Genomic DNA, 26,415 nt, shown 5'->3' on the forward strand with positions numbered 1-26,415 from the left:
CTGAAGACTAAAATACAGAGCCAAGAATTTTGAAAACAGAGAAAGCATAATGAGTTTGGCTTAGGAAATGACAGATTGCAAAATCTATCCTCAAATCTAGAAATGTTTCATATATCTACTTTAAGAACTTAGGGAGTTAAATATAACTGTAGGTGCCATGCTCACATTAATCCATTGCTTACAGTCTTAAATCCATTTATATTTACGTGGATAAAGTATTTAAGTTTTATCTACTGGGTGGTTTGAATTTTGTTTTTTTCACTGCAGCGAAGCCTCATTGGGTTCAGCTCATAAAAGATGTGGAAATCGCTGTGGAGGATAATCTTTATTGGGAATGCCGGGCGAGTGGTAAGCCCAAACCCTCCTACCGATGGTTGAAAAATGGAGAAGCCCTTGTGCTCGAGGTAAGGTCATGTGCCTGGCGACTCCTCCCTCTCCCGGCTGTGTGTTCAGTAAATGCTTTCTCCAGGACCTAGTGCCACAGTAAACTGTTGAGTTTGCACACGTTCCTTTGCATCTAAGGAGTAGTACAGGATGGAAAAAATATGCATAAAATCAAGTACCCAATCCACTGGGGCAGGAATATTTTCAACGTTGAATTTCACTGGGAAAAGGTGATTTTGTAAATTTCATCTATAAAATGATATACTATTTTTTTGATTTTGAAATTAGAGAAGGCCTTACTTAATCAGATATAGAATGTAATTTCCTTTTTCCTGTTTGACAACTTGGCATGGCCTCTGGAGAATAAATGTGTCTATTGCTTGGTTGCCTTGTAACATGAGTACTTATTTTCTCAATCAGTTTTCTTCTGAACCCATGTAATTTTTGCTCTTTTTAAAAATTGTGTACAAGGTCAATTATGTTCCTTCAAATTTCTATACATAACCTTTCATACTACCTAAAAACCTTTAATAAATGTGTGTTTCCCAGAACCCTTTTTAATGCACAGAATTTATAATGTCTTTAATTTTCATGATTTAAAAAATGGTGAAAACTTTTCCAGTTGGTGGGGTGGAAAGCATGGTGCATTTTTAGAAGTCTGCAACTTTAAAGAAAGGGGAAAATAAAGTGGCTGCAATATTTTACCTCTTGCTTTGTTGTTTATTTTACTGATATACTTTTGGACTGAAGGATGTTTATTAGCACTTATTATGTGTGGTGGTTCTGTTAAATCAGTCTCACATTTTCAAATAAGGAAAAGTTTAAATTTCAGATCAGATTGTGTCATCCTCTGAGGAAAATGAGCTAGACTTGTGTATGATTGAAATAGTAGTCTGTGGTTTTCATTTTTCTTCCAAGAGGGTATATACGTTTATATGTAAGATAAACTTTTGTTATCATCTAGGAGAGAATACAGATAGAAAACGGTGCCCTTACAATATCAAACCTAAATGTGACTGATTCTGGCATGTTCCAGTGCATAGCAGAAAACAAACATGGTCTCGTCTATTCCAGTGCTGAACTCAAGGTTGTTGGTAAGGCTAATTTTTTCTTGTCATATTATTTTTTCCTTAAATCCTGCATTTTTGGCAGCAGCAGAAATATTTACTTTTCATAGTTGATTGCTATATTTAATACCATGCTACAGTGTTACAGCAGAATCATTCAGGGTTTCTAATCAAAGCATACATTTTAGTGATTTCGAAGGAAAAGCAGCACTCATGGCCAGAGTTGGACCAAAGGCTGAAGTAAAGCAATAGTAGGGAGATGATGCTCACCTAAGACATCCTTATCCACCTCCAATATTACGAACTAAGCAATGGTTTTTAAGAGAACACAATTTTGGTGTTCTCTGTGGCTGGCCCGTAAAAGTAAATACCAAATTCAAATCAGTCATTTATGGATCTGAAAGTAGTTGCCTTTGTCTTTAGTAACCCTGATAGAAGCATCAGTCATTAGGCATACTGAAGCTTTAATTAACCAAGACGCAACTACTTGAAATTCTAAATTACTTTCTTCTTGTATTTTAGGTAAGAAGAAGAAAGAGTCTGTTGTATCATCTTTAGGGCAATTGTCCAGAAAAACAGTTTAAATTGCAATTGACTGAAAATCCAACCACAGCTGAGAACATAGCACAGTATGGCAGAAATAAGAAAGAAGGAAGGAAGGGAGGGATCATGTAATTAAAATATAGATTTGAATTTCAGCATAACTTGATCCAGGGCTCGAACATCATCACTGTTATCAGATTTTGTATGATGATCCCCGACATGTTCAGTTTCTATTACCACGGTCAATCCAGTGGAAGAAAGATGGCTTTCTTAACTGCTCAAATGGAAGTCACAGTCCTGCATGTCATTGGCCCCATGTAGCCTGATTTGGGTCACATACCCATGGCTGGCCCAATCCATATGGCCAAAAGGTTGGAAGGTTCTGATTGATCTAACTCAGTGATCCTCAGCTGGGGACAATTTTGCCCCAGGGCATCTTAGGAAATATCTGGAGACATTTTTGGTTGTCACAATTTTTGGGGAGGGAATGCTGCTGGCATCTTGTGGGCAGAGGCCAGAGAAGCTGCTAAATATCCTACAATGCACAAGACAGACTCTCACAACAAAAAATTATCCAGCCCCAAATGTCGTGTCATGTTGAGAAACCCTAGTTTAAAAAAAGCAGATCTCTCATACCTAGTGCCTGGAGGTTAGAAACACATCTGCATCAGGAAGACTGAGGCCTGGGAAGGGCCGATCATCAACTGAAAATCTGGCTCCTCTTATCCATGGCAGAGAAGTAGGGTTTTATGACAAAAAGGGAGTGGAATTGGCATACAAGTCTTCAGCTGAAGCACTGCTATCCTTTTGCTTTAAATTAACCTTATGAGCCATAATTGGTTCATCTTTAAAACGGATGGGTCCCTAACAACATGCTGCAAGGCATTTTTGTATGTGAAAAAATATGAGATATGTTTTTAAAAAAAGATTTTATTCAAATATGAAGTTTTTAGGGGGTTGTTTTAGTAAAAATTATTTTCTTACAATCTTAATTTTCAAGGCCAAAAACCTCTGGACAACGTGTCTTCTTTATCCACAACCCTATATAATATAATATAATTCACTATATCATCTCCACTTATAAAAAAAAATTACATTCACTGGAATTTGCCATAAGACACAGCATTAGATACTTGGGAAATACTTTAGTCCTTAACATTTTTCCACATTTGCAGTAAAAGGAAGAATGTTTTCTGATTAAATATGATTTCATTCAAATGGTATATTATTACATACCTTGAATGTTCAACTGTTGTTCCACCATCAGCATCTCTTGCATTGTTAGCAAACATAATCTTTTCTACATATTATATTTAATGTAATATTGTAACTTAATATAGTAATGCATATTATATTTCTCCAACTTGGAAGTTTAACCATATGAAAATTTTATAAAAGATCTTGATAATTTTTATGCAGGAGAATAATAATTCAATACTAAGTCTTCATTCTAAGAATGTTTACTGAACACTTACTGAGTGCCAGGGATGGTGCCAAGGTCTATGTCCTAGAAGTCACAAGAGAAACCAACCCTTTGTTGTCTTCATGGAACTAACTTTCAAGAGCATTCTATGAAAAATGTGTTTAATTTTAATAAACTCATGATTGAGCTATTTTAAAACTTCAGAGTAAACTTAAAATTCTCATATAAAGAAATTACCTCAAGAATTAGAACTTGCCAGAAACACAATAGTAAGAATTAATTTTTGAGGTTTGAAATTCTACATGTCATGCCCAGTGAATCAGGTAAATCAAGTCTTGAGATCTTGTGTTCAAGAAACTTTAAAAATGGTTATAAAGTCAACCTTTGAAATGTATGAGAATTAAAAAACAGTAAATCAAACCTCAAATTCTCATTCTCTTTCTTCCTCTTTCCTTTTCAGCTGCTGCTCCAGATTTTTCAAAGACTCCAATGAAAAAGTTGATTCAGGTGCAGGTGGGCAGCATGGTCAGCTTGGACTGTAAACCCAGAGCCTCCCCCAGGGCACTCTCCTCCTGGAAGAAAGGAGATGCCATCGTACAGGAGAATGAAAGGTATTCTGTGGTCCAAAAGGTGCCGATTTCTTCTCACTTTCCTTAGTGATGCCAAAGTAGGTTTTCCATATGAAATGAAATGCTGTAGCATTTCAATAAAACGTGAAATGTTTAAGAACCGTGATGGTAGTATTTTTGTTCTGTAATACTGTCACAATGATAGTGATAAGTTTTTGAAATCTAAAAATAGAGAGATTTCTCACCTCTTCCCACAAAGAGTACTTTATTTTAGAAAGGAATGTCTTCCTCAATTGCCTGGTGACACTCAAACTGGAATGATAAAGGAATGTCAGCCCTGGACCCAGGCCCTCACTCAGCATCCCGGTGGCCCCACATCCCAGGACAAAAAGTAATGACAGCATATGTCAAATAAATACCAATATTGCTATATTGAAATAACTTAGCATTACTGATATTAGTTTAAGCAAAGCCTTTCTTGGTTTCCTGGTTATTATAATAACATTTAAAATGAAGAGACAGAACAGGGCCAAGTTAAAAGCACAGATTCCGGAGCCAGACTGCCTGAGTCCAAATCTTCATTCTGTCTTTTACTAGCTTAATGAAGTGACTGACTCTCTCTGTGTCTCATGTCCTCGTTTGTTAGTGAGGATGGTGATATTATTACATACTTCACGTTATGAGGGTTAGTATGTGGATGAAACACATAAATATCCATAAAGCACTTAGGTAAATACCTAGCAGAGAGTAAATATAAGTATTGACTATTATTATTTATTGAGCATTTCCTGCATGCCAGGTACTATGCTCAGAGATTGTGATAAGCAGAATAATGGCCCCAAAGAAGTCCATGTCCTTATCCTGGAAACCTATGATTACGTTACATTATATGACAAAAGATAATTGAAGTTGAAGATGGAATTAAGATTGCTAACTAGTTGACTTTAAAATAAGGTGATTATCTTAGATTATCTGGATGGGCTCAAGTAATCATCTGAGCATTTAAAAGGGGAAGAGGAAAGCAAAAGGATTTGAAAGAGATGTATGATAATCAGAGAAGAGGCGGGAGAGATTCCGAGCAGGAGAGGGACCCTCATTGGGATCGCTGACTTTGAAGATGGTGGAAGGTGGCCAATGAGCAAAGGAATTTCAGACTACTATGTAAGATAGGAATATCCCTCAGCTGATAGTCAGCAAGGAAATCTGTCCCCTAACCACAATGAACTGAATTTTACCCACAACCTGAAGGAGCAAGAATGATTCTAGAGCCTTCCAAAGGAACACAGCCCTACCACACTTTGATTTTAGCCCAGGGAGACCCATACTGGACTTCTGACCTCAAGGAGTGTGACAATAAATGTGTCTTGTTTTAGGCCACTCAGTTTATAGTAACTTGTTATAGAAGAAAGAAGAAAATAATACAGAGCTCTACACGCATTATCTCCTTTAAATATCTCTGCAGCTCTATGGTGTGTAGATCATATTATTATCTCCATTTTACTAGTGAGAAACCTACGGCTTAGAGGTATTATATAGTTTTCCTAAAGTCACATAGCCAAGATTTGAATCCATGTCTGTTTGACTCTAGGGCATAACCACTGAGCTTTTTCAATGCCACATTTTGTGAAGGGAGCCCAGAATCTTAGAGGTGATCTCAGCCTTTGAAGTCGTGGAGTCCAAATTATTCTTTTTGGAGATGGGGTGGTGGGGACAATAAAACCTTAGGCCAAGAAATGTGGATTTACTTTTCAAAAATTACAAGATCTGTTGCGTATAACCAGGTTGAACTGCTTTTAGATGAAAAGGTATTTTTATGAGTGGGTTGTGACGACACAATCTGCAATTGCTCCAAGTATTTAATGGGAGACACCTCCATTAAAAGGTAACCACAGCAGGATGACAGGGCAAAGTTGTGAGCAGAGTGGTTAAACACAATCCACCCAAAGGCTAGGCTGCACAGAATAGATTTCTGGAACAGGAAGTAATTTAGTGATTTGGAGTTTAAATCTGTAAGCCGTTATAAACAAGTATAGGCTCGTGGCACAAACCGGTTAATTTTGGCTATGCTGAAAGTTAAGTTGTCTTATATAACTGCTGGCTTTTCTGTGGTCCAAAAATTTTTAAATAGTTTTAATTGTATATGTAAATTAAGTAGTGATTATGTGGCAAGGACTTCAGTGCTTTGCACAGTAGTAAACCCACTTGTCCTCACAGTAGTGCCTATTGTAAGCAGAGGTCTTTAATCTTAATTTTTAAAAGGAATAAAAAGATTAAGGGATTTAGCTACAGGCACATGACTAGAAGTTTACTCCCACATTATAGAGTGATGGGATAATGAGAGAAAAAAGGATATAAATTTCAGAATCTCACCTGGGATTTCTGGTTGGTCACTTCTACCTTGGTGTCATTGTCAATTATGTAACACCTCTGAAGCTTAATTTCCTCATCCATGAAATAGACTAATGCTTCCCTTACATAGTTGCTATAAAATAAGCATTTAGCATAATGTCTGCTATTTGTAGATATACTGATTAGTAAGAATGAGGTTATATTACAAATAAAGTGTTGAAAGTAAAGTGGCTGAAAGAAATAGAAGCTTTTTGTTTGTTGGTTGAGTGGCTCCTTGGCGGGTTGGTATCTCTGAAGGCAGGCAGTCAAGCTACCTGGAGTCCACAGTCATCAGGGACGCAGGCCCCTTTTATCTTGCTGCTCCACCGTCTTCATGTCATGAGCCAAAATGGCTGCTAGGGCTTCAGCCTCCCCATGACATCCTTCCCAATGTCATCCCACTGTCAGCTCCCAACGACAGGAAGGAGGAAGGTAGAAATCAGGGTACATTTCCTTCCTTTTAAGAAACTTTCTAGGGGCTGGCCTCATGGCCAAGTGGTTAAGTTTGTGCGCTCCGCTTCTGCAGCCCAGGGTTCGAATCCTGGGCGCGGACATGGCGTTGGTCATCAGGCCACGCTGAGGCGGCATCCCACATACCACAACTAGAAGGACCCACGACTGAAAATACACAACTATGTATCTGGGGACTTTGGGAGAAAAAGGAAAAATAAAGTCTTTAAAAAAAATAAATAAACTTTCTAGAAGTCCCAAACAGTAATTTCCTTTATATCTTACTGATCAGAAATTAGTTCCCTAGCTAGACTTAGCTGCAATGGAGGCTAGGAAATACGGATTTTTTTTTTTTTCCTGGGTGGGAATGTGCCCAATGAGAAATTGGGATTATGTTTTAAGAAGGAAGGGGAAAATGGTTGTTACTCCAGCAATGTCTCACTTTCGTAAGTGTTACTTCTCTGTCCCTTTCAAGCCTACTGACCCTCTGCTTCGTATCAGTATTTCTAACATCTCCCTATGAATAAGGAAACTTTTCGGGTATAAAAATAAAGTTAAAAAGAGAAGCATGTTTAAGGAGAGGGTCTGTAGTGCCATAGTCCTTCCCAGGTATCTCAGTCAGTTCTAGTTTCTGTAACAAAATACCATAAATTGGATGGCTGAACAAACAGAAATTTCTTTCTCAGAGTTCTGTGGGGTGGAAGTCCAAGATCAGGGTACCAGCAAGGTTGAGTTTTGGTGAGGGCCTTCTTGTCAGTTGCAGGCAGCCTCCTTCTTATATCCTCCCATGGCAGAAAGAGAGCAAGAGAGCTCTCTGGGTCTCTTTTAAGGGCTCTGATCCCATTCAGGAATGCTCCACCCTCATGACCTAATCACCTGGTAAAGGCCCACCTTCAAAGACCATCACATCAGGGATTAGGATTTCACATGTGCCCTGGGGGGGCTCAACCCTTCAGTACCCAGCACCACCTCTGGCCGTTCTGGTTTTGCTTTCATCTGTTTGGACAGCAGAAAGCACTGATGAGCCAGGGCCTTGTTGCTTAGGGAAAAGGCTGCTAGAAGCAATTATTGAACAAGTTGCAGATTTGAATTTTCTCCAAGTTCATGTGAAATCACAGTGGACCTGAGCCATCCATTGGCAACAAAAGCCCCATGTCTCTCCCTATTGACAACGTGGTCTGCAGGAATCAGCCAAATCGGGGAAGCACTTTAAATGATTCATTTATTGTGGTTGGTCAGTCATGGGCTGTTCCAACTTAAGACATGCAGATTGAAATCTCAGTTTGGGGAGAAGTGCATTCATTGGTGCATTTGAAAATAGAAGGTAAAAATTTTTGATGGGGTATTTATGGCAAGATTTTAAGTCCATTCGTTTTTCAGTTAGTTATTTTTTAGTAGGTGAACTTGGGTTTGTCAGTGAATATGAAACTTAGGATAAATAGGAAAGCTCTCTCCAGCCTAGCGGAGAGGCTTTTGGTGCCAAATATACTTTAGATGAAGCATATATATACATGTATGTGTAGGTATATATATATCACTATATATTTGTGTATATATATGTGTGTATGTATATGTAAATATATATGTGTGTGTGTATGTATATCATTCAAAGGCTAAATCAGAAAAACAAATCCAAGGATTAAACATGTGTCTTTAAAAATTGTTTAAACTGATAACTATGTCCCCTATGTAAATCACACAGTACATTTGAATAATTGTAATCTACCTGGTTTGTAAGTTTTTATATCAGTACAATAGCAGCTTTGTAATCATGCACCAGCCATAGTAATGTGGATCCAAGTCAGTGCGAGACCCAAATTACAGAATAGTTTTGGAGAAATCAGTGTGTTGCTTTCAAGTAGAGAGAGCATTTCAAGCTAAGGTAATAAAGGGATTCCATCCCAATAGAGACCCAACAGAGGTCTGAGAAAAGCTGTTCCAACAGATAATAAGGGGTTATAACGCAAGTAGTGATTCTTGAGCTCTTAAAATTAAGTGCGCATTCATTTGTTTGAAAATATTTTGAAAACCTACTATGTGCTAGGCACTAGGTATTTAATTTTTATCAGAGAAGTCCTTCCCATCATTTGTAGCTTTTCAGGGCATGCGGACAGGTAACACAGGGCAGTTAAAATAAAACTGAACTGGCAAAGTACAGGATATTCAGTGACTACCTGAGAAGACCCCATCTCCAAGGCAGGGAGCAGAGCCGGCTTTCTGGAGAATGTAACGTCTGCACCAAGACTTGAAAGATGACTAGGGTTCACCGGAGAAGACTGCTCGAGGCAGGAGGAACAGCCTGTGCAAAAGCACAGAGACAAGGACAGGATAGGTATTTAAGTAACTAAATGTTCAGTGCACCTCAAGTGTAAAGTGCCTTAGGAGAGGGGGATACAGAGAGGGTCGGGCTGTAGAGGTAAGCAGGGATAATATGGTGAATGCCATGGTAGGCTCAATTAAAGAGTTTGGGCTTTATTCCACAAGCACTGAGAAGCAACAGAATAAAGTCAAGGTAGCAGAGTAAGAAGAAATCAACTTTTAAAAACAATCACAGTGGTGGGAGTGGAGAGCGTGGATTGGAGTGGTGGGAAAACTTGAAGCAAGAACCCCAGTTAGCAGCAATTCACCCATCTAAACAAGAGAGGATTGCTGCCTGAACTCAAGAAATGGCAGTGAGCATGGAGAGAAGTGTGGAGGGGGTTGAAAAGAAGGTATGTCAGCACCACCTAGGAGTTGATCAGATTAAAGATTTGGGGAGAAGATACCAGTCAAGGATGAATCCTAAATTTCCAGCTTAGGCATCAGGGAGACTGGTAGACCCATTCAGTGAGATGGGAAACATTATGGAAGGAGCAAGAGTGAGGGCAAATATGATAAGTTCAATTTGAGATTGGTTGAGTTTGAAGTGCTAGTTGAAAAACCAACTGGGTATATCTATGGGCATGTAGGGGTTGACTATATGAATCTGGAACTCAGGAGAAAGGCCTGAGCTACAAATAGAAATTTAGATGTCACAAGCATGTAGATTGTAACTGAAACCATGGCAGTGGATAAAATTGTCTGGGAACATGCGTATTAAATGGTAGAGGGTCTACATCTGACCACTGAAGCTGATAGAAACAAATTATGAGTAGAGGATGCCTGTTTTTACAATTCTATTTAAATAACTAACAATCACAATTTGTAAGTAATTGATACGTTAAGTAAAGGTCAACTTAAGTCACCCAGTGCGCAAATATACTAAACTATGAAATTACTAGCATCAGTAGTGGGTAAAGGTAGTTTTATTTTTTTGCTTTTCTTGTTCTGTGTTTGTATCGCAGTATTGAGAAAAGTTATTGTGCTTTTTCCCCCTGCAAGAATCAGGTTTTCCAAACAAACAAATGCTCTACCCTTTTGAGCGTCCAGTTTCACCAGGTGTCAATGTTTTAGTGCTGTTGAATTCATTCATTCATTCACTTAAGCCCACATGTTTTCAAAAGACTTAAATTGAGAGGTTTTGTCTCCTTTAAGCAAAGTAAAATTGAAAAAGACCCTAGAGAATGCGAACAGGCATGGTATGCAAGAAGAAATAGCCAGTTGGCATATTTTAAAGAATGTTTAGCTTTTCTGTATCACTTAGTAGTGCTTAAAACGCATTAGCCAATTATTTTAAAAAATGGGGCTTTCACTTGAATGCTATTGCTTATAATAGTAAATATTTTATTGCAATAACCTCAGTTCAGAAGAGAGTCGAAGGATGGCCCATTACTTCTAATTAAACACATTAAAATTGTTTCAGATGTTCTATGCAGCATTTAATACTATAGAAATTTAAATGCTTTTTAAAGAAATAGTAAAGATTTTCTCCAAATATTAATAGCCATAATCCAGACAATGTTTTTAAAATATATTAACCAATTCTTAATGTATTTTTTGCATATAGTTAGAAACTGGCTTTTAAAATGCAGTAAGCATTATATGCTGTATGATTCCATTTATATGACATTCCTGAAAAAGGCACAGCTTTAGGGACGGCAAAACAGAAAAGTCATCACTGCTTGCTGGAGGCTGGCAGTGGGTGGAGAGATTGACTATTTAGGGCCTGGGGGAGTTTTTGGGGAGAGGGAATTGTTCTAGATCTTGATTGTGACAGTGGTTACATAACTACATCATTTGTTAAAATTCACAAATCTGGGCATCTTTCAAAAAGGATGCATTTATACTGTATATAAATTATACCTTAATTTTTTAAACAAAATTTTACATGCAATTTTACATTCATCTCATCCTGATTTCATGAATAGCTTCATATAGGAGTTTAAAACCTCAAGAAATGCTCCCAACAGGTCTCTTTTACCTTTGGTGTGACATAGAGTAATTCAATGACAATGCTTAGGAGCAGAATCTAAACCTTTGGCAGGAACCACAATAATTCTGCCAGAGCAAGAACCACGTGGCATTTCCACCGTTGCTACGACTCATAGCCAGAGTTGTGCTTTATAAAGAGGTGTCTGGGAACTCTGTTACTATCCAGCAAATCTGTTAGGTAGTACTTCGCCTTGGCTCAAGCTCTTAGATGAAGAACAAGGATTCCTCTGCCAAGTAGTTTCTGTCGCCCTCCCTTTCCCATTCCCTCACATTTCTTGGCTCCTCTTTCCCTTATCACAGTAGAGTCTATTTTTCTTCATACTGTTCAAAGTGCTGCTCCCTTCTCTGTCTGCCTCCCATTGCCCCTTTTCACCCAAAGAGCTGGACTCCATTACCGTCTCCTTCATCCTCAGTCTGCCCACCTAAACAGCTGTCCCCTCACAATGATCAGATAGATGTGGAAGCTCAATGAGTTTCAATTAATCTACCCTGAGGCATGCAGCTGAGATTTCAGCTAATGCTTTTCTCCTGTACACTTTACTCCAATTAATTTCTAACCGTTGAACTTTCAAGAACAAGGGAGAATTTTGTTTAATATATGTCATGGTGCCACTTTCAGGACCTGGATATTAGTTGAACAGAGTCTGATGCCCCTGCTTCCTGTATGCAAGGAAGGTGCTCATGCTCTCCGCTAGTTTGTCTTATCTTTATTTTGCACTGAGGACTGTGCTAGCACTGGGAATACACAGACGAATAAGAAATAGAGCCCTCAAGGAGCTTGCACACAGTCTCTTTAGAATGTGGAAAACGTAGCTATCAGCTACACTGAGAGGCTATATGATTACGGTGACCATATAATTCTATAAACTGGGATATTTTGAAAGAGAAAAAGGGCATTGTTAGTAATTACCTCCAAGACAACATGCATAACCTGGACTGGCCTGAGGAAACTGGGCATTGCCCCCCTCTCTGTAATGGGGGAGTATATAAGCCAGCAAGATGCACAGAGAAGAGAGGCTGCCTCAGCCCTGGGGAGTGGGAGAGCAGCTCCATAAGGACAGGTGTCTCAAAGGAAGTGACACTGGAGGTGTTTTGAAGGCTCTGTAAAATCGAGCAAAGCAAAAGAGTAGGGAAAATGCCATCAGAACAAAATGACTGCATGACAAGGTAGAATTGGATATTCATTACAATTGTGCCCATGGTGAAGTTCACATATGATCTGGAAAATCAGAAAGCCTGGCCTGAGTTCTTTCCCAGATAGACAACCATTTCTCTCCCTCAAAGGAGGTGAACATTGGAGGAAGAGCATTTTTCTTAAAGAGGGGCTTGAGATACCTGGGTAAATATGCGAGAGTTTCAGAGACTAGAGAACACCTCCTTCCACATCTGGGTTCCCCAACCCGAACCTCCATTTCTTTCATAATTCCAACTGGAAAGAGAAGAGGAAGGATACATTTGCCCCATACCCTATGAGAAGATTAAGCTAGTATTTAAGAGAAACGTGAAGATAAGCAAGAGAAGAGTGAACACAATCCATGACTTTGGGTTGGAATGGGGCTGGTGAGAAAGCATCACAATCAGTTCCTCTCCTCCATACCCCACCCTCCAACCATCAACACCTACCTACAGATCTTCACCAATTAACCACAGATAGCTTAAGTTTCTGCATGTGTATTTGTATCATTATTTACATGAATTATTTATGCCTAATTGGTATGCAGTATACTAATTACTAGGCACATTATTCACTGTGTAGATGAAGTTAAATGTAAGTTTTATTTGCTTCTTGATTTAATTGTAGCACGTGGAAAGAGCAAAGCATTGAAGTCAAAAAGACGTGGGTCAAATCGTGGCTCTGCTGCTGACCACCTAGCGGGTGTTAGACAAGTTACTTAACCCCTGAGTCTTGGTTTCCTTATTTGTGAAATGGCATCAGAATTCTTACCTTGCAAGCTTAGTCAGTCGATTAGGTGGTGTTTGCTTGGCACACACTCTTAGCAAGAGGTTGGCTAGATAAACTGGTCTTCCCTGATAGGTAGAGAAAGGACAAGGTTTCCTTGGGACAAATTGCTTCCAACTCTGTCCCTGCCCCATTTCTCTCACACTCTGGGGCACTTCTTTCTTTATCTCAGTGGACTCTAGTTGCAAAGATAAAAATAGAATAATGTGTGCAAAGCATTATTATAGTGGCTTCTATATAGCTTCTCAGAAATAGGCACCCGCTACCGTTGATATTGATGGGGTTTTCGGGGTTTTTTTTGAGGAAGCTCAGCCCTGAGCTAACATCTGCCAATCCTCCTTGTTTTGCTGAGGAAGACTGGTCCTGAGCTAACATCCGTGCCCATCTTCCTCTGCTTTATCTGCGGGACGCCTACCACAGCATGGCTTGATGAGCGGTGCCATCTCCGCACCTGGGATCCGAACCAGTGAACCCCGGGCCACTGAAGCGGAACGTGTGAACTTAACTGCTGCGCCACTGGGCCAGCCCCCCGTTGATATTGTTTTTAATATTAGCTTTTTTCCATTCTGTTCCTCAGATACTTAAGGGTAACAAGACTGGAGTAAAAAGAAAGGTGAGAAAAGACCTTTCTTTTTTATGACAATCAATTGAGTTTTATGTTATTTAAACCTTCTTAAATGAATAAATTTCACCCAAATATTATTAAAGAAATTGCTACTTTCCGATGGTTTCTAAATTCGTATCAACTAAATTTCGCAGATGACCATGCAGTTCTTAAATCCACATTTCAAATTTGATTTTTATGGATTTTAAAAGTTAAGGCCACTTTAAAAAATATTTTGTCCGTGTTATGATTTTGGTAAGGAAAAGCTGGTTAATGAAGCTGAAGGTACGGGGCATTGGAATCCACTTCAAACCAGTTCTCGTTAGAATTGGGTAAATTAATTCATATCCATGCTCAGCATAAACACTTTATTTACTGATGTGTCTAACTGTACCATCTTCGTCTGGTCATATAGCATTTCTCACTCAAGCCTGAAAGTCCCACATGCCTTTCCCTACAGCCCCCCTCAGTGTTCTGTATCCCTTGCTCTTCCTGAAAATTCAAAGAAAAAATATTACTGCTATTCTGAACAACTGTGCCATCACTACCTACTACCTAGTACTTTTTCTGCTAATATGTTTAAGATAGAAAAAAACAAGAGCTTTCTCTCAAAATAAGAATATTGACTGTTTTAACACTATCAAGATAGAGTCCAAGAGTGTATACTGTTGCCTTTTGAATAATTTTTAAAAGAAAGGAGAAAGAAATGGAATTCTCATGGCATTCTGCATTTTTGCTCTTGTGATTTCCTCTCGCTGGAATCTTTTTTTCTTAACCTAGAAAACCCCTACTTATCACTGAAGGTCCAAGTATTGTTACTCACCCTGGAAAGACTTCTCCAAGCCCAACAGGCAAGACTAATTTGAGGGTTTTTTCGCTCTCATGGTTTCTCTATGTCCAATGGTGTCACAGAGTGCAGGGTATTGACTGTGCAGAAGACCGTCTCACTCAGTTCTCACAGAGCCTTTTCCTTATCTGTCTCTGCTGCCTTGATCTCTGCTCCATACATATTTGTTCATTTCAACATTCATTTATGCATCAGCTATTTATTCAGTACCTACTGTTCCCATTAACTATTGCTGCATAACAAATCACCCTAAAACTTAATAGTGTAAGACAACAATCATTCTCTTATTTCCCACAGTTTCCGTGGGTCAGATATTGGGGAAAGGCTTGACTAGGCAGTGTTTCTTCGGGGTGTCTCACGTGGCTGCAGTCAGATCGTGGCTGGACTAGAGCCGCTGGGAGCCGGCTGTATAGTACTTTCTCTTTGGCAGTCCAAGGCCTTTCCGTGCGGTCTCTGCACATCTCCAGTCAGCTAGTTAGGGTTTCCTCAAAACATGGTGGCCTCAGCAGAGTCGAAATGCTTATGTGACAGTTAGAAGCTTCAAGAGGGAACATTCGAGCTAGCAGGGTGGAAGCTGAAATCACCTAGGCTGGAAGATACAAAACCTCACTTTCCTTGCCTTCCATTGGTTACCGGGAAATCACTAAGCTAACCAGATTCAAAGGGAGGGCAGTTTGACTCTACCTCTTAATAGGAGAGTGGCAAGATTCTAGGAAAGCACGTGGGATGGGAAATCTTGTTGTGGCCACCTTTGGGAAATGCAGTCTGGCACGTCTACCGTGTGCCATGCATTGGGCTGGCCTCTGAGGAAACCATGGTGACCCAGACAGATACAGTCCCTTCTTCGAACTTGCAGAAAGGAGAACAGAACACAAATAAACTGAAAACATAATTTCTCTTGCCATAAAGGAAAAAGTAAAGATACTTATATAGGGTATTTTAAGAAAGGCTTCATTAAGGAAGTAAGTTTTGGAAAGAGAACTAAATGGTAAGAAGCAATGGGTCTTCCCAAGAATTAGAAGAATTGCCTTCCAGGAATAGGCCCCAATAGGAACACAGGCCCGGAGATGGGAAGGAGATTGACTTACTTGAGAATCAAGAGGAAAGCCGGTGTGACTGAAGTGTTATGCGTGGAGGGGGAGAATAATAAAATATGAGGTCCCAGAGATGGACAGACTCCAGAAATGGGGTCCTTGAAGACTGTGATAAAAATGTTACTTGGGCTGCCCCCGTGGTGCAGTGGTTAAGTTTGTATGTTTCACTTCAGTGGCCTGGGGTTCACCAGTTCAGATCCCGGGTGTGGACCTATGCACCGCTTGGCAAGCCATGCTGTGGCAGGCATCCCACATATAAAGTAGAGGCAAATGGGCACCGATGTTAGCTCAGGGCCAGTCTTCCTCAGCAAAAAGAGGAGAATTGGCGGCAGATGTTAGCTCAGGGCTAATCTCCCTCCAAAAGAAAAAAAGTTGGATTTTATTTTCAATGGAATGAGAAGCCATTAGAGATTTTAACCTAGGGGTGTGACATGATCTGGTTAAGAGATAGCTCTGGCTGTAGTGTGGAGAGTGGGTCGAAGAGAGAAAGGAGAGAGGCAATGAATCGGGTTAGGAGAGACAACTTGGAGTTGGCAGGGTAAGATTTAGTGGAGGCTTGATTTAAAGTAACGGTGGAGGGAAAGGAGAAAGGGTTACTGTACTTTTAGAGGTAGAGCTGGATGAATTTGTACTTCAGATGTAAAATTTCATACCAAATGATCACATTTTATGGTTAGTTGTGCCTGAACTATGTGTATCCCCATTGGCCGTTAGACTGTAAGTCTCTAAAGGATGGGGCTGGTTCTTATTCTTTCTTTTTTTTTTCAAGGAAGATTAGCCCTGAGCTAACATCTGCCACCAATCCTCCTCTTTTTGCTGAGGAAGACTGGCCCTGAGCTAACATCCATGCCCATCTTCCTCTACTTTCTATGTGGGACACCTGCCACGGCATGGCTTGATAAGCAGTGTGTAGGTCCACACCTGGGATCTGAACCAGCGAACCCCAGGCCACCAAAGCAGAATGTGCAAACTTACCCGCTGTGCCACCTGGCCAGCCCCCTCATTCATATTTTTATTTTCCAAAGCCCTTGGTGCTTTCTGAGTACTCAACAAATATTTGTTGAAGTGAATTTCATTCTTTTTTGGATTTCTCATGTCTTAAAAGTAGCTATAATTTTCTTATTTTATTTATTGTAATTCTTAAAAATGTGCAAAACTGATTTTTTTATAGATTTCTATTTGAGGCTTCCCGTTAAAAATATGAAAAGTGCTATATTTCAGTATATTCTTCCTCCTCCCTGAGGCCTTTAACCACAATAAGGGTGGAGGGATGGGTGGATGGTTGAATGGATGATTAGGTGTGGTGCCATTGCATTTCCATGAAAAAGGAAGAAATACGCGGATCAGTCCTGATGGTTGCTGCCTCCCACATTCTGATGCCAGAAAAGAGTTATTCATAATTTATGATCTGTTATATAAGTTCTAATGAGTAGGTACACTAAGTTAAATTTCTTACTGCCTAACAAACTAAAAAAAAATCATTTTGTACCTTCACCTGTTTTCCACTTCCTGATCTTCTTTGTAATATTTTGTAATTCTATCTTAATGCAGATTTTATTGCTAGAGCAGTTTCTCTGGGAAGATAAGAGTGTTTGACCCTTTGTGAGTCTATAATCCTGAAAAAAATCTATAATGGAGGTTGAACATAAAAATCTACCTTATTTTGGAAAAATAAATCTTTTCTAACCTTTTACATTAAAATGCTAAAGAAAGAGGCACCTTTAACTTGTTAAAGATTTTATTAAGCGCTTAATTTTCCACAGTATTTATTAATTAACTTAATTGGGAAAATCAGAGTATTTTAAAGCTTGATGTAAGTTCATGTGTTTTTCTAGTTTAGGTACTTAGAAAACTTTACACCTCACTGTATTATTTCTTATTTCTTTATTACTCTAGACTCATGTTAATAACTTTATGTCTTCTAGTTTATTTCATTTGCTTACATCATGTCTCATTCCGAAAAGAACTTGAGACAGTTTGTCTCAAAATACACACAACGTGAACATTGAGGAGAAAAAAATATGCCAGGGTTCCAGTTGCCTAAAATGTAACTTATATTAGGTCAGCATATATTCTTCCAGTGAATCCTTATTGCTTATTACAGAGCTTGGTCGATAGTACATGTTCAATAAATACTTGTAGAATGGATGAATGAGGTTAGTTTTACAAAACATGCCAACAGATCCATTTGCTTAGTTGAGATCCAGTTTTGGCTCAGAGCTTTCTGCTAACAAATGAGCAGAGAAAAATAGTGCTAATTGCACAATACACAGTGTCCATAAGATGAAATGAAACCATTTGAAAAGGAGATAGGCAATTCTTTGTAGGCAAAAACATGCAAATGTATATGTCCAAATCCAATGGATTCTCAAGGAGAGAACACTGAGTAATGTAGTATTAAGAGTCAGCATCCTTAAAATAAAATATGATGAGTTTTAAAGGGTTTTTTTCTTTCTCACAATCCAGGGGTAACTTTGAGTATCAAGACTCAAGACTCAAAGAATAGATAGACCACATTTCTTTTAGCCAATCATCCACGAATATGATTTCTCACATGTAATAAGCATGTAGTAAGTTTTTAATAAGCTTGAACAAAAAATTATTTAAAGGTTTTGTTCAGTATCAGGTATCTGGGGTACAGAGAAGGTGCCGTTGTGAAAATGAAGAGTCAAATGCTGAAAGAATCAATTGAACTGGTATTAAAGTTTGTATCATCTGTTAAAGATGTGGTGGCTCACCAGAACCTGTGTCTGAACAGACAATGATCACCACTCTGCATGGAGGAAGGACAAGAAAATTCAGGTTATTAGGGCTGAAATTTTTCTCCAAAAACAATTTGAGACCCACTCCAGTGTGTGGAGGAATGTGTGACCCAATACCTTACATTCTTGAGCTATGCAACATTGCCACTTTATTTTTGTGTGAGATAATTTTTAAGGAGCCAACCACCAAATGCAGATGGTCGTCATAAAAGACTAGCTCAATAAGGTGTATCTAGAAAGGCTAAGACTGAAGCCTCCAAGACCAAGAGGTTCCAGACATACTCCTGTCATTGGATGAGTTGAATTGCTAACAGGAGTTGCTAACCTGATGTCCACAGAACCTTAGACAATTCATCTTGAATTGTTATCAAATCTGTTCTTGTTGTTATTGTTGTGTATGTACATGCATTTGTTCTGTAGAGAACATCCTCAGACTTTTCAAATAAGCAAAGAACTTTGTGTCCCAGAAAGGTTAGGAATACTGCATAATATTGTAAATGAGCCACTTAAATATTGATGGCTATCTATAAAAGAGATGACCTTGGAATTGGAATCTACCAATTCCAAAACCATTCTCTCTTGTAAGAACTCAACATCAGGGCTGATGTATTTTGGGCCAGTCTTGATACATGATAAAACATTATACTCTTGAGATGTGATAAAACCTTATACTCTCTATATCGAATATTGTCTCTGAACTCTTCATACTGGTTGTGACAACAAATATTTGTTGAAAAACTACTATGTGCATGGCACCAACTTTTGATAACTTGTATCCTTTAGGGATTTAGGAACTCTAGAAGTTTCTGTTAGCTGAGAAGTAATTCAAGGATATTACACAGAATTATTAGGTAAGTTGCAGAAACTGACTTAGAAATGGACAGGAAAGTGGATGGCTCCCGGAATCCTGGCAGCAGGGGTTGCACCATCTTATCACAGCAAGTGCTGGAATGAATGAACTAACCATTATTTTTCTCTTTGTGTCACAAATCAAAGTTTGAGGAGGGAGTGTCCAAAGGACATAGCTTAGAATACTGTTTCTCAAGGTGTGGTCCCCACATTAGCATCACCAGAATCCTGAGAACTTGTTAGAAATGCAAATCTTTGGGCCCCAGCCCAGACCTAATCTAGTGGTGAGCTCAGCACTGGGCATATTAAGGAGTCCTCCAGGTGATTGGTGCACAGTAAAGTTTGAGAAACACTACCAGTGTGTCACATATCTACCCCTCAGCTAGGATCACACAGGGGACACTGATTTACAGCTCTACCAAGACTGCATACAATAGGGGAAGAGAATTCCCCAAAGGAAGTTCAGTGTTGTTTACCAAAGAAAGGAGAATTGATCCTGAGCAGCCAAAAGATATCCAGCACCTTCTACATCCCTTGTTGGTGAAATTTCTCTTGTGCATGCAACGTAAGTATCTTGTACTTTAGCATTGCTGTTGGAGGTGAGGTCCATTCCAGGGCTGCCAGTCTCTAAGATGAAGGCCACCCATTGGAGTAACACTTGGGCCTCTCTTCACCCCTTCCACGGAGAAAGTACGTGACTCCTGATTTTGAGTAGGAGACCTTGACGTCGTAGCTCAGCCCTCTGCCTTCTTTCTCTTTGGTGTCTGCCTGCCTATAGAGAATGAATATATTCTGCTGTTCTCTGTACCATGCAGTAAGGGAGTTGGCCCGTACAGGGAGCTCCTGTGGTGGTCCACCTGTGCTAGGGAGCTTAGGTCTGTCTAACTCTGGGATGAAGTGTCAGAAAACCATTGTTGCTCACCTCAGCAGTTTTGCAACAGCTTTATCTCTAAGGTAAGTAATAAAGCTGACATTCTGATTTTCACTGATTTGGCTCATGAATCTCTCTCTCAGGTGGAGAAGAATAGTGTCAAGTATGGGGCCCCTTGGAACCTTAATAAGTATTCCATTCGAGGTTTGCTTTGACTTCTTGAGGGAAATTGTTTGTCATGTTTGTTTGTTTTACTATCTCAGACATCTGAGTGTTTATTGTTTTTGCAGATACTCTATTCTATAAGGATTTAAATGTTTCAAATGGATTACTGCCTGGGCCTCATGATTACTTAGATGAATAGTTTTATATAATCATTCAAACTAGAAATTTCCTTTTGGGGCCTTTTGTTCTATAGATTTGGGTCCATTTTAGACGGAAAACCTACTGAGTCACTGTCGTAACGATCAATTTAGCTCCAAATATATTTGTTATGATAGATAAGCATTGGGGAAGCTTTTGTAAAAGTAATGAAAATGTTCCTTTATTGTTGATTCTCTTCTTATGAATATGAAAAAATGTTAATTGAGATGAAAAAAGTGCGTTTCTCTTGGCTGTAGAGTGGAGTCGTGCTCTGTTTCTCTAGGAGCTCCGGTGCCTGTTCCATGTAATGTGTACGGCCAATGAAGTAACAAAGCTGCATGTTATTAGCCTTGTGTTTACTCAAAGATAGGATAATTAACTGCTGAATTTTCTTGGCTCTGCCTCTCTTCCTTGGAGATTTTCTAACCGATAAAGCACTAAACTAACGCTGTTGGATTTATAAGATGAAAGCCCAAAATGGTATAGCTAAAAGAATGAGAATTCTAATGTTATTTTCCTAAATTCTGTTTGTAGGTTATCAGTGAACTCAACAGGGAGAAGTTATTTCACCAAGTGTATGGGGATGAGAGGAGTTGTAAATGAAAACATACACTATATGCTCTTTTTCTCTGACATTTATTTTCTCATGCATTTTCATCAATTTATATTTGCTTTTCTTAACTGTCATAATTTATCCTGTAATATATGCATTGTGAGTACTTTTCTCTTAAGGCTAATTGTAAGCATCCATCTCTTAGAGTATGTACTCAGAAAGTGAAATCCAAAATAGCCTTGTTATTTTCTATACAGCAGTTTAATCATTACCATCTCATGTGATCTCATCTCCACTGAGATGTGCTTCCTGAGAAAATGTAGAGTTGCAGCGTGTTTGTTAAAATTCAAGTTGCATAAATTACTGTAATATTCAGAACATAGGCAGGGGAAAAACAGTATTTTCAGAAATCCTGCCTGGCATGCATAATACTCCTCAGTTTGCCCATTCTAAACACATACTGTATTATTATAGATGCTTAAATGTCAGCATAAAGTACAGGTCAGTGTTGCCTAGACAACAGTCTACTTTCGGAACAAACAGGGTTTGTTAACAGTCATAAATTCAGTGCCATCACTGAATTACAGCATGGACCATTAGAGCAGCTTAGAGCAATTAAAGTTTACTTATCCCAAACTAACCATAGACTGCACAAAGTTAAGTGAAATAATTAACCTCTTTTACTACAAAAGGGAAGACCAATAAAAGGCTACATATAAAGGTATATTATAAAACTGATCAAGGAGTTAAAATGCCACAGTGATTGAAATTGCGCTTTTCTCAAAGCAAAGGGGAATACCATATTTCTGAATGTTAATCTCATAAGTCTTCATTCAACTTTTGTGCCAAGACTAGAGTCACTCATTATTATCTACCCTTTCAGCTCTACCCATTTGCAGCAAAACGTGTTCCCAGAAAGCTCAGAAAGCAATTTCATTTGTAGCAAAGTGGTATAAAATTTTCACTTCGGATCTCTGTAGGGAAGCTTGGGTTATTGAAGGTTTTCAGTTGAGAAACAATTACTCCATCCATTTACTGAATATTGTTTATTTTTGTGTTGTGTGAAATGCCCTGAGGGCCTCTTAAAACTTACTGGAAGAACCAATTTAGGAATAAAATATCCAATTAGCTCAAAATTTTACGATGTACAGAGTTTGCATTCTTTGAGCGTCAATTTGTTTGTTTTGGAGTCTTTGTGTGATTCCTGAGGTGTTAGCTTTGGCTTTGAAACTGCTCCTCATCTCAACGTAGTCCTAAGGATAGCTTTGCTCATTTAGAGTTCTTAAACCTTACGCACTAAAGGATGTCTGGTTCTTCCAACACTCCTAACAGTTCTGTGTTTGTACCGAAAAGTTGGCCGTGGCACTAATTCATAGCATTGGCAGAGATCTGAAGTTGCCTGTCTCTGTTCTGTGATACCCAAATCAGAAGCTCTAGTAAGCTTACGCTGAATATTTGTTCAGTCCACAGGAGACATTTTACTTTGTTTTAGTGCTTACTAACCTCAGAAGTGGTAGACTGCCCAGCTTCCAGGAGCTTCCAGTTCTCCTAGGAGCTTCCACTTCTTCCAGGAGATTCCAGTTCTCCCTCTACCTCAGGACAGATGAGCTGGCCTCACTATTTAAATGTCTTCAAAATTTTCTGATATCGTCATACAGCTTGCTTTCTTCACATATTAAAATCTCCAGCAAATCTTCACTTTCTTATGAATGGTAATGGTAGATAAAATTTATTGAGCCATGCTGTGGGTCAAGTACCAGTCTCTCTGGGAGTCATGGCCGAAAAATTTTAGAAAAAGAGCTTAGCAATCAAAATGGGTCGGGAGGACGCCCTCATTTGTACTCTGTCCTTCCTCCTCTGGGACTTTTCTCTACCAGGTCTCTCTCTCCCTCTCTTTTCCTCTTTCCCTCTCTCCTCCCCTCACCTTCAGTCTCTCCTTCTCTGTTGACTTCTTCCTTAGTGGTACAAGTATATGCTCAATCCTCTTATCCTAGGAAGATAATTCTTTCCATCCAGCCTTCTATTGCCTCGTCTTTCTTGGTTCCGTATATATATGGTTCCATGTATTTATGCACATACATGTATATGGTTCCATATATATGTATATGTATAGACGTACATGTCTATAAATATATATATATGTGTGCATATAATAGTCTGCACACTTTCTGCATTTATTCCCTTATAATTCATAAAGTCCTTAGCACCTTGCAATCTGCCTTCACCAGTCCCAGTTCTTCTACAGTGACTCTCTAAAGGCATACGGTCATTTGTTCATTCAACAAGTATTGTTTTTGAGCATCAGCTCTGTGCTGGGAACTTTTAAAGGCACTAGGAACTTAGCAGTGAGTAATCCAGATACCATCCCTGCCTCCAGAGAGTTTACAGTTGGCAATAGGAGAATAATATTAGTCAAATAGGCACGCAAATAAATAATTGGCCAGTTCCCAAATGCTATTCAGAAAGCATAGAATATGTATGATCAATTATAGGAAGACTGAATCCAAACCCGTGGGCTCAGGGAAGTGACTGAAATCTGAAGCTTGAATACACATTAACGAGACATCGGGAACAATTTTTATAAAGGCCCCAAGACAAGAAAAAGCACAAGAAAGTACAGGAATAGTTCTGTGATTGGAGAAAGGCAACTGAGGTAGAATTCAAGAGCCCTTATGAAGTCAGAGAGAGGCGGGATCTTGATGAGAGATTGTGGCTTGGGCTTAGGATATAGCCTTTCTCCTACAGGCAACGTGATGCCGGAGGAGGAGTCTAAGCGAGGGCTGGGCAGGAGGGGCTATAGCAGGATTACATGATCAAATTTATATTTCCTTAAATTTACCTATGTTTCTCAAAACAGTCTCCATGTCCTAAGTTTTCATTGATTTGTACCTTTCTGCAGAGTTTCCTCTTTTCATTAATATTGAACACTATTTGAGAAAATCTTTGTCCTCTGATAAGCTAAGACATTAAGAGATTTTTCTTCGATCATCTCTCCGAGAAAAGTGTTGAGCTTACGTATCATGCCCAACAAAGTGGTCAGGGTTCCATGGGGTAATCAGACACAGTACCTTTTTTAACAGCTTCCTAGGAAAATTCTTGGAATTTTTAACCCTTCAACTTAGTTCCTTAAATTGAAATACAATGCTATGTGTTCCCTGATTAGCTTTCTAGGCTATTCTCAAACCCTTTGGTTTTGAATATAACTTGACACATTTAAAAAAAAAAAAAATCACATGAGCAACAAACATTCGTGGATAACTCTATGCAGGATCAAACAGGTCACTGTGTTGTGCTAGCTCTCGTCCTACCATGACTTTCTCAATCAAGAAATTGTAACTGGGAGCTGGCCCGTGGTCTGGTGGTTAAAGTTCCACGTGGTCTGCTTTGGCGACCAGGTTCACCGGTTTGGATCCCAGGCACAGACCTAGACCTCTTGGCAGCCACACTCTGGCAGCAACCCACATACAAAGTAGAGGAAGATTGGCACAGAAATCAGCTCAGGGCTAATCTTCCTCAAGTGAAAAAAAGAGGAAGATTGGCAGCAGATGTTAGCTCCAGGCAAATCTTCCTCACAAGAAAAAATATATATATATATTAAAAAATATTAAAAAGTTTATAAAGTAAAAGGAAAAGACAAGGAAATGTAACCAGTATACAAGTGAAAGTGAGTAACAGGCTATTAAAGGAATATGTACATAGACACACACATATACACAACATAAAACCCATATCTTGTATATTTTTGATACATAAACTTATACTAGTTACCACATTTTTGACACACACCTAAAAATCTTTCAACAAACAAGAGAATATTTAGAGATTGAGTTGAGATTTCCCACTCTAGTGTAATGTCCTCAGCATCTTTCCTGTCTACTGTATGGCCCCAAAGTCGGAGGCATTTATTGTCCATGGTTTACATATATTGTGACACACTGACACTGGGGTTAGAAACCTCTTTAAGAAGTTTACCATCCTAGGGGCTGGCCCCGTGGCTGAGTGGTTAAATTCACACGCTCCACTTCGGCAGCCCAGGGTTTTGCCAGTTCGGATCCTGGGCACGGACATGGCACCGCTTATCAGGCCACGTTGAAGGGACATCCCACATGCCACAACTAGAAGGACCCACAACTAAAAATATACAGCTGTGTACCGGGGAGCTTTTGGGAAAAATAGGAAAAATAAAATCTTTAAAAAAAAATTTTACCATCCCTTTGGATAGATGCAACACTTACATATCAAAGATATGAACCACAAAACATAAAAGCATTCTAAACATTAAATGCACACTATGGATAGTAAAGATTTTAGGAATTCAAAGAAAAGGAAAATAATTATGGGTAGACAGGATGGCAATAAAGATTCATGTATTGGACTAATGACAGGTTAACCCTTTCTCATTCTTCTTTCTCAGTTTAAATGACACCTTTTCTAAGAGGCTTTTCTTAAGAACCTGTTATGGAAACACTCCCTGTATCAATTACTCTCTATTGTATCACTCTGTCAGTCTCCTTCTGGGGACTTCTCAAAAATCTGAACTTATCATATTTACTTATTTAATTATTTTGTCTGTGCCTTTCACTAGACTGTTATTTCCATGACGGTGAGGATTTCTGTCTTGCCCACCCTGTAATCGCAGAGACTCTCACAGTGCCTAGCACACGTAGGGGGCTCATTTATATTTCCTTAGTTACATGCAAAAGCTTTAAGTGCTTTAAGCTTATTCTCAGAAACTCTAATGTAATGTTCATTCGCATTACCCAGATTCTTTGCAATAGCTCACAGGTGACCATGCAAATGTTCTTTTGCAAAATTTGGATTTATATTGGAGTAAATGTGACTCTCCCAAGTTCATAATGAAAGGCAAGCAAGTTTCTTATTTCTTATATACTGTTTCAAATTTAAAGGAAATAGTGTCATGTCTACTTTTTATTTTCTCCGAACTGATAAGGCTAACCTCATGAGTAATCTACTACACCATATATATATATATATATATATATATATATATATATATTTATATGTGTGTGAGGAAGATTGGCCCTGAGCTAACGTCTGTTACCAGTCTTCCTCTTTTTGCTTGAGGAAGATTGTCACTGGGCTAACATCTGTGCCAATCTTCCTCTATTTTATGTGGGATACCGCCATAGCATGGCTTGAGGAGTGGTGCTAGGTCTGCGCCCAGGATCTGAACTGGCCAAACCCTGGGCCGCCGAAGCAGAGCACATGAACTCAACCCCTACGCCACCAGGCTGGCCCCCCACACCATATATTTTTTTTAAACATTTCACACTTGTTTGATAAAGACATCCCCAAAAGTAGGTGTAATGATAAGTAA

The 26,415-nt window shown here is 39.0% G+C and overlaps 1 protein-coding gene across 3 annotated transcripts in view; it reads left to right on the forward strand.

Annotated features, from left to right (window-relative positions):
• The window catches only part of CNTN3 (contactin 3), a 317,071-nt gene that overhangs the window by 227,236 nt on the left and 63,420 nt on the right, over window positions 1-26,415 (forward strand). For all 3 annotated transcript variants that reach the window (XM_046675345.1, XM_046675355.1, XM_046675364.1), the window contains exons 9-11: window positions 268-404; window positions 1,349-1,478; window positions 3,878-4,028. In XM_046675345.1, the coding sequence (XP_046531301.1) occupies window positions 268-404; window positions 1,349-1,478; window positions 3,878-4,028 (418 nt within the window). The remainder of the gene's footprint in view (window positions 1-267; window positions 405-1,348; window positions 1,479-3,877; window positions 4,029-26,415) is intronic.

This window comes from Equus quagga, chromosome 1 (assembly GCF_021613505.1).
Source record: "Equus quagga isolate Etosha38 chromosome 1, UCLA_HA_Equagga_1.0, whole genome shotgun sequence".
Lineage (NCBI taxonomy): Eukaryota > Metazoa > Chordata > Mammalia > Perissodactyla > Equidae > Equus > Equus quagga.